The sequence below is a fragment of the Lycium barbarum genome, chromosome 3 (assembly GCF_019175385.1).
Source record: "Lycium barbarum isolate Lr01 chromosome 3, ASM1917538v2, whole genome shotgun sequence".
In the NCBI taxonomy this organism is placed as follows: Eukaryota; Viridiplantae; Streptophyta; class Magnoliopsida; order Solanales; family Solanaceae; genus Lycium; species Lycium barbarum.
This window is the reverse complement of record NC_083339.1, coordinates 118,034,479-118,044,000: the sequence shown is the minus strand read 5'-3', so window position 1 is coordinate 118,044,000 and position 9,522 is coordinate 118,034,479. Positions and strand designations below refer to the sequence as shown.

At 35.0% G+C, this 9,522-nt stretch overlaps 1 protein-coding gene across 1 annotated transcript; it reads right to left on the bottom strand.

The window, feature by feature from the left end:
* Positions 1-3,014: 3,014 nt before the first annotated feature.
* On the bottom strand, positions 3,015-8,089 carry LOC132631997 (uncharacterized). Its single transcript, XM_060347775.1, has 4 exons — positions 7,917-8,089; positions 5,453-6,500; positions 3,815-3,934; positions 3,015-3,738 (listed from the first exon to the last, which is right to left on the bottom strand). The coding sequence occupies exons 2-4, from the start codon at positions 5,624-5,626 to the stop codon at positions 3,247-3,249; spliced, it is 786 nt and encodes a 261-aa protein (XP_060203758.1). The 5' UTR covers positions 5,627-6,500; positions 7,917-8,089; the 3' UTR covers positions 3,015-3,246.
* Between the last annotated feature and the right edge of the window lie 1,433 nt (positions 8,090-9,522).

Below are 9,522 nucleotides of genomic sequence, written 5' to 3'. Positions count from 1 at the left end.
GAAGAGCAGGTTCGAGATACTTTCGACGCTTAAGAGAATTTGCTGCTCCTGCTGATTTGGTGAGCCCACATCCTTGTTCGTGGGACACTTCCTGTTTCATTTATTATCCTAGATTTCCGGGCTGCGTCCCGAAGTTTGACAATTGTTATGTCTCTTAGAAGCTCCATAGATAGTTGTCAGAATTGTGGGTAGATTGTCAAAGTCTCGTACGACTTAATGAGTGTTTGCCACGTTTATAACTATTTACTTATAAAGGTTTCCGCTGATTTAATTCATGTGTTCGTGATGTGTTACATTTAATTTATAAATTGTTGGAGGCGAATGTTGAACCTGGCGGGTTCAAGTATTATTATGGTGTTGTTTAGGTTCTTCCGATATCGTTCATGACGTCGGATGCCGGTCACGTCTAGGGTGGGTTTTGGGGCGTGACAGCACTGGTCTGGGATGTGTGTTGATGCAAAATTGTAAGGTAATTGCTTATGCCTCCCGACAACTGCGGAAACATGAGCAAAATTATCCAACCCATGATCTAGAGCTGGCGGCAGTAATTCACGCTCTAAAGATATGGCGGCATTACTTATATGGAGTTCATGTCGATATCTATACGGACCATAAAAGCCTTCAATATATATTTAGGCAGAAGGAATTGAATTTGAGGCAACGAAGATGGCTCGAATTGCTAAAGTATTACGATGTTGAAATTTTATACCATCTCGGCAAAGCTAATGTTGTAGCTGATGCCCTAAGTCGTAAATCAATGGGAAGTCTATTGTGCGTGCCAGCAGAAAAATTAGAAATTACTAGAGAACTTCATCGCTTGGCAAATTTGGGAGTTCGCTTACTCGATTCGGAAGATACTGGAATTGCTCTACATAATATATCCCAATCGACTCTTGCCTCGGATGTAAAGACTCAACAGTATGAAGATCCAGTTTTAATTAACATTAAGGAAGGAGTGCAACAGAATAGAATCTCAGCCTTTGAACCGAAAGTATAACGGTATGGGTATATTTGAACCAAAAGTATAACGGTAGGGGTATATTTAGACTCAAAGTATAACGAGGGGTATATTTGGCCCTTTTCCATTATTCTATAATAACACGATACTATATATATTCTTCTTCTTTGTGATTTATGAATTTAAGGCCAGGAAGGGCAGCAGGTGTTGACGCAACAAATTTCGTACGAAGCCTTCCCATTACAGAAAGGGCAGCTGTAGCTGCAATGGTCCGTGCAGGAATCATACATTCGCTGCGTAACTTGATGAAATTGTCAACATTAAAATTAACATCATGATGAACAACCCTGCAATTATAGCTTTCAATTTCATGGCACCCATTGCTAGCTAGCTCTTTTTCTCTCGCTCTTTGATGGATTATTAATTTCTTGCTCTTTCTTGTGAAGGTCAAGCATGCAAATTTATAGAGGGGGAAAAAGGATTTGCGCGACCTTAATTTTATTCATCGACGTTACTAGGAGCAAGTCGTTTCTTTGCTTTCTGATAAAGTGGTAATATTGACGCAAATCCTATGCCTAGCAATGGAAAGTGAATAGTGTATATATTTCCAGTATGTTGTTAATTAGTGGATGTACTTCAGAGGTAATAGTATGTGTTTTGATTTGTTTTTAGGGTTAACCATTGTACACTAAACGCGCCTGTACTATGATGCAGTTACATATAGACTCCCTGTATTTTAAAATCAAATACGTACACCCTTTAAATTATGAAAATTCTGCACTTACACCCCTGTGATATTATCCATTTTTAAAAAACAGTTAAACCTTTTATATAATGAAATCCTACACAGACGAAATTTCATCTAACTAAGTATTTTTAAGATTAATTTGGAAGCGAAAGAATAAATAAAAAAAAACTAATATAAAAAAAGAAGAGAAATTTCTATATAATAAATGTTATAATTAAATAAAATTACAAACAACTAATTTATTACTAATAGTTAGTACGTATATCTTAGTATTAAGTAAATTGTATTCATTTTCCAATTTATAAGTTTTGAACGATAAATGTTTTAATTTTTTCTTTCTTAATAAAAGGTATGAATAAGCGTTTTTAATATTTTTTATCTTCATTTTAAAAGTTCATAAAATTAACTCCGAAAAAACGTCTTATTTATAGTTTAGTTTGTCTTTAATAATTATATTTTAATATATTTACTTATCCATATACATCATGGGGGGTGTAAGTGTACGTAGGATTTTCATAGTACAATGTTGTAAGCGTTTGGTTTTAAAATACAGAAGATTTATCCGTAAGTGAAATATAATACATGGGTGTTTAGTGTAGTTAACCCTTATTTTTATGAAAATGCCTTTTAGTGCTCGTGTATCTAGGTAACTGTTTTCCAGAAGGAAAAGGATTTACACTTGTATGTCAACTCGAGCACAGAAGATTTTCACATAAAGTATATCAGCTCCACATGTATACGTTAATGAAACATTCTTGTCAATCTACCTCGCCTTGATTTTATTTTATGTATCATACCTTTTTTAATTTATTTTAAGACACTACTAAAAAAATAGGAATTTTCGATCAAAAATTTTAATCACACGCGGTCGAAAAAGTCTTTATTTCGATCAATTTTTCGACCACACGCGTAGGTCGTTAACAGCTTGGTCGAAAAAAAAATTCGACCACATTCTACCGAAATTAAGGGAAAAACTATTTTCGACCACATGTGGTCGATTTTTTTTTAATATTAAATTATATTTAACTTTTTCGACTACGTGTGGTCGAAAACATTATTTATATTTAAATATAAAAAGAAAATAAAAATCCAATTTCGACCACATGTGGTCGAAATTGTAAATTGAGCCCAGAATTTCGACCACATGTGGTCGAAATTTTAAATTGAGCCCAGAATTTCGACCACATGTGGTCGAAATATGGCAACCATATTGCTAAATTTCGACCACGTGTGGTCGAAATTCTGGAATATTTTTTCCAGCATTTGCTTGTTTTTTACATACCACCTGCCAATTTTCAAACAACCAAATTCATCAACCAAAACAGTCATCCAATTCATCAACAATGCAACACAACAACCATAAACAATGTTTGAACACTTAAACATTGTCCATTCAAACACTTAAACATCATAAACTACGTTCAAACACTTAAACATCTTAAAATTAAAAGTACTTCTAGTTGAAATTAAAACTACATTCATATACATATCCATTTAAACATAGCAGAATTAGAATCCAAAAGCACATTAATCAAAAAAGTCAATGTTCGGTGTTAGAGACATGATCCGTATCCTCCCAACTAGACTCATCGACAAGAGCATGATTTATGTCAGCTTGTGACCAAATTCGTCTACCTTGGGAAGGTCGGGTTTGGCTAGGAGGTTGTGACCTACGAGCATCCCCAGGACACGGGGGAATCGGAAACTGCCGCGAATTAAGTAAGCTATCAATCTGGGCTTGCATACCCAACATCCTGGCCTCCGAGGAATTAAGTGTTCTTGTTAGCAGGTCAACTTGCTGCCTCATGGCTTCATACTCCTTAGGATCAACTGTCCCATCATCAGTAACACCTACGGCTTCAAGGGCCGACGAGTATCGACGAAAGGCTCGATTAGGCATCCCATAAACTGTCCCGTGCCTTGTTGGAGGAGCAACCTTCTCAATCCATTGTTGTTGTATTAACTCGTCGGTCATCTGCGTGGTACTTGGCTGAGTGACTCGAAACTCCCCAAAGTGTTGTTGAAATTCATTCTAAAATCGAAGGATACAATGTTAGTAGTCTAATTTAGTACAAAAAATATATTATTATTGTTAACTAACGACTTACCCAAGTTCGCTCAGCCCTTGGCTCAACCCATTGGTTTGTACTATCAACGTTCTTCTCCTTCCTCGTGTGAGTAATCTTGAAGATCTTATCTTGAGGTATCGCCTGACCCCTCTGGAGCTCCTACAAACAAATTAAAATTAACAATTTAAAATAGTCCGCAAAAACTATCCCCACAAATAGTCCCAAAAAAAAGTCCGCCAAAAACTGCCACAAAAAAAAAAAATAGTCCCAAAAAAAAAGTGCACAAAAACAGTCCACAAAACAGTCAAAAAAAAAAAAACAGTCCACAAAAAAAGTCCCCAAAAAATGACCAAAAACAGTCTAGAAAAAACAGTCCGCACAAAACAGTCCACAAAAACAGTCCCAAAAAACAGTCCAAAAAAACTATCCGGAAAAAAAAACAGTCCAAAAATGACCAAAACAGTCCGTAAATACTGTCCCAAAAACAGTCCATAAAAACAGTCTAAAAAAACAGTCTAAAAAAAACAGTCCGCAAAAAATTGTTCTTGGGACTGTTTTTGGTGCTGTTCATATTTCAACTTTTCCGGGAAAAAGAGAGAACTGACTAGAAAATCGAGATGAGATAGTTTCCTGGTCAAGCCAGTATGCTATCAGTCTTCCTACTCATGCGTACTACACTAGATGAAGTAAAACTTTCTAGCAAACATATCACCTCACATAAGTTTATGGTAATAATATCCTATCCATTATTCCTGTCCAAATGAAAAAATGTACATCGTTATTAATAATTTGACATTTGGCTTGAAGCCTACATTTATCAAAAGATGTTTACATTTTTATTGAGTCTTTTCTGTGAGTAAAACAAGAGTCCAAGCTTTCGATAAGAATTAATTTCTAATATAACTTCTATTATAGTCAAATCTTTATCAAGAACAACGACATATTTTGTTAGATCCCACGTTATCAATCCATTAAGAAGCCAAGACTTTTTGATGGAGGATTTCAAAAGCTCTATAACAAAGAACAAACCCCTAGTTAAAAAGTATATCTACAGATGTTTCCACAAAATTTTGGCCTCAGTGATTCTCATAAAACTTTATTCAAATTAAGACTTCACAGCATACTTTGATATCTGCCTCAACGTGTATACACATCTATTCACCATAACATCATATAAGAAAATATGCAATAACTTTGATTTAAACAACAAGAAGGTGCTGAAAATGATCTAAATGAGATACTATCACCATTGACTTATAATTTAGCACAAAATTTGATTAGACGCAGAAGGAAGGCTTTTTTTTTTTTTGTGGGGGTGGGGGTTTTTTTTTGGGACTGTTTTTACGGACTGTTTTTTGGGACCAAAAACAGTCCGAAAAATGACCAAAACAGTCGCAAAAAATTGTTCAAAAACAGTCCCAAAACAGTTTCAAAAAACAGTCCAAAAACAGTCCCAAAAAAAAAAACAGTCCCCAAAAACCAGTCCAAAAAAACAGTCCAACAAAATAACTAAAACCATCCCAAAATTGAACTAAAACAGTCTCAAATAACTGAACCAACACAGTCCAACCATATCACCAAAACAGTCCCAAAAAATAAAGAACCAAAACAGTCCCAAAAATCTGAACCAACAAGAATAAGAAATGTCACTTGACAAAGCTAAAGAAGGAAACATACCAGCCGCTTCATCAAGTCCACTTGACTCGTGGCGCCACTAGTGTGCAGCGATCCACCCTTCACTGAGGCTCTAGCGGCCTTCCCATTTTCACTTCGTTTAAAAAAAGTCGGATCAGTTGCCCAGTAGTGCAGCAGCTCCTTCCACCATTCATCTTGGATCCAATCAGGCTGCATGCAATTATTACGAGCTCTAAGTAACGCATCCTTAAGTAATGCATCGCTCTAAGTAACGCAATTATTACGAGCTCTAAGTAATGCATCGCCTTAACAACCACTCTCTTCCCGTTACGTGTATCCCTAAACCGTTCACTACCACAAAACTTACAAGATTCTAGATCGACGTCATCATTATAGTATAACATGCAGCCATTTTCACAGCAATCAATTCTCACCGACGAGAGTCCCAACTTAGTTACCAATCTCTTTGCCTTATAGTAATTATCGGGTATCTCTAGAGTCGGGTCAACCAATTCATGCATAAGGTCAATCACAGAATCTATTGCCCCTTGGGGAACATTGTTATCTGCTTTGATACTCAATAATCTAACAGCGACAGATAATTGAGAGTGGGTAGAACCATCATGTAAGGGCCGACTAGCTTTTTTAACTTTTTATAAAAACGGTTGGCCTCTTCATTGGGAGGTTCTTCAACATGGCCACTTGATTCAAAGCCCCAATGCATGCCATAACCATCCTGAACCATGTCGTGCATTCTAGAATTCTGGACAGTAGGTTCTACCATCCTACTACTTTCACCCACAACAAAGTTCTGAAATCCACCCAAATTGTTACGCGTTTCTCCATGACTAGTCCAAACTGTATAATTACTTTTAAAACCTTTTTCCATTAGATGTCGCCTAAAAATCTCTGGGGTCTTGAATGTCATACATTCACATTTAGAACAAGGACACCTAACCACACCATGAATTGTAAAATCCTCAAGTGTTTTAGCATAGTCAACAAAATCATAAACGCCGGCAACAAATTCATTCTTCAACCCAAATCGACCAGGATTAGTTCTATCGTACATCCAACTACGAGATTCCATCTACACAAATTGCAGAAAATTTGAACTTGTTAAAACATATTTAATTTATATGATTAGTAAAAGAATTTTATTTCAAAGTATAACCTTCCTACCGGTAATGCGCAGTTTGAAACTAGATAGATAAAGTACCTAAATCATTTTAACTTTAATTAATAACTACATAATAAGCACCCATGTATTAACAACTAGAAAAAACAGTACAAAAAAATGACCAAAAACAGTCCCAAAAAAAAAACAGTCCAAAAGAAAAAACAGTCCGCAAAAAACAGTCCCAAAAAACAGTCCACAAAAACAGTCTCAAAAAACTGTCCAAAAAAACAGTCCAAAAAATTAACAAAAACAGTCCCAAAATAAATAAATACCACATAAATAAAGAATCAAAATAGCCCCAAAAAAATATTCATTCAATGCAAGACCAGTTATTAATTAGTAGGAGTCATCCCATCCCTATTAAGTATAGTTAGGGCTCAATGCAAGACCAGTCCGACTGTCGTTATTACTCATTACTATTAATTACTACAAACTAATTCCTATATTAATTAATCACCGCCTCATAAACTATCCCTACATAATAATCTCCAAATAAGTACTACCAGTGAACCAAATTTGACCCCAAATCAGGATGAATTAAGCTAAATATTTTCTTAGTTATTAATTATTGTATTATCAATTCATTCAGTAATTTTATATTAATAATCCCTACAAAATTTACTCTTAAATCAGGATGAATTAAAATCTTACAATTCATTCAAAAGTGAGGGGAATTCAATTTTAAGGGTGAACCTGCTCTTTTGAAATAACACAGTGGACCAAACATTGCAAGTATCACAAACGAACAAATATCTCAGCTAGCCCAGCATATCCAAAAAAACACAGCGGAACAAACAAACGAATTCATTCAGTAATTTTATATTAAAATCCAAAAAAATAAAAAAAATTACATAAAATAAACCCTAAAACAAATATTGGACACTAAATGAAGTTATCAAATCTACTAAGTATAGAAGGTAATATAGCTAATAACATCTTAAGACACGGTAAACGTTTTTCCTATTAACCTAAAAAGTAAAATTGAAAATTTATCATATTATGCTTAGAAAAATTAATACTATGAGAAACAAATCGTAATGTTCAAATTTAGATGTAAGAGGACCAAATTTCGAAGCAGACAACTAGGATCATATTGTACATTTCTAAAATGGAACCTTTGAAAGGGCAAACATGTCATTTAATTGAATAAAATTTCTAATAATAATTAATAATAATAATAATGCGTGCTAGTACAAAGGTGCAAAGGATGAAGCAGAAAGTGGGGGCGTCCTTTTCTTTAGTTTGAATTCAGTGGTAAGAGCATAGCAAGTTGTAATAAGCCGTTCATGACATTAAAAAAAAAAAAAAAAAAAAAAAAAAACGTACCTCGCCGCTGACGGTGGACTGGCGGTGGTCGGAGGCGGTGGGTTGAGGTCTGGGCTGGTGGGGCGGTGGGCTGTAGCTGGTGGTGTGGGTAGAGAGAGGAGAGGGAGAGAGGTGGTGTGTGTGGGTAGAGAGAGGAGAGGGAGAGAGGAAAGAGAGAAAGAAAAAATGAAAATGTGGTCGTGTGGTGCTGAAGCAAAGGAGTGTGTATATACAAATGTGGTCCAATTTTCGACCACATGTGATCAAATTTTATTTTTTTTAAATTTAAACGTTTCCCATTTATTATTCATACAAAAATTAATTTCGACCACACGTGGTCAAAATTGTTTTTTCATTTTAAAAAATCGACCCCGTGTGGTCGAAATACTACTGAAAAAACAATCTTGATTTTTCGGCCGCGCGTGGTCGATTGTTTTCCGACCAAAAATGTGGTCGAAATATTTTGGTCGAAAATGTCCTTTTTTTTAGTAGTGAGAATTATTTTACTTTTTATATTTGGTAAATTTTAATTTCAATATCTTTATTTATCCTTCATGCCACTCCCTTATAAGAATCCATCTATATATATAATAAAAGAAAGACATAGGACCGATGACGTGACACTTTCTAAGGCTAGCATTAGAATTTATCTAATTTCTCAATTTTTTTGGAATTTTTCTCCTATTAAATAGAAAAAAAAAAGGTTTAAATTGCACCTCCATAAATGAAAAGAGAAAGACACCGTTTAGGAAAATTAGGCCTTTAATTGTAGCCCTGTAGCCGTAATATAACACCCACAATGAACGTCCTGTATTCCCTTATTTTTCCTCTTCTTTCTCCCACCTATTAAGTTTCTTCCGTAAAGATTGTAACGGTTAATGTTCTTCATTCTCTCATATTTTCTGTCTGCTTTGTCTTCTAAACTTAGCCTGAAACACGACAATATAATGCCTCCCGCACCTATTGCTGCCGGAACATACTAAAAATTCTTAAAATCAAGAATTCTCATTCTTTGGGGAGTATTTGATATTATGATATTACAGTCACTTGGATCTTGTATGAGGCAATTGTCTCATACTTTATTTTACAGAGATTGCCCTCAACATTTTACAAAATCCTGCATTTATTTTTGGTGGATATGCACATATGCCTGGAGAAAAGCATTTAGATGATCTGCAATACTTTGTCAATGTGCATAAACGCTTTGAAAGGAAAAGAAATAAGCCTTGAAGAAGTCGCGCTGGGTGGAGTATAAGGTAATTTTACCACGGCATTGGAATGACTTATAAGGATGAATGATTCAACAATGAATAGATCGACGATGAACAACTCTGCAACATTAGAGTCACTCTGTATGTTACCTTTTAAACTATGTCCTTTGAGTTTATAGAGAAAGTATATAGTGTTCATATTAAAATGATTCAAAAAGTTAACAAGAGAGAAAGAAAATTACTTATGGGAGTTTATAGGAAATTAGGAGGACAAATAAAAAGATTTCTCGGGCTGATTATATGGAAACAATGGAAGGAAATGAGAGAATTGAACAAAAAAGGAATAAGATATAGACAAAGAACCACATTGTACCATGAAATAGAGAGGGGAGGGCTGATTTAAGAAAAGAGAAAAA

Excerpts from the sequence above, each read along its gene's own strand:
- LOC132631997 (XM_060347775.1), bottom strand. The coding sequence starts at position 5,626 with ATGCAGCCTGATTGGATCCAAGATGAATGGTGGAAGGAGCTGCTGCAC. Across the intron at positions 3,935-5,452 it reads TGGACTTGATGAAGCGGCTG|GAGCTCCAGAGGGGTCAGGC; the intron begins GTATGTTTCCTT and ends ATTTGTTTGTAG. Across the intron at positions 3,739-3,814 it reads CAAGGGCTGAGCGAACTTGG|AATGAATTTCAACAACACTT; the intron begins GTAAGTCGTTAG and ends CTTCGATTTTAG.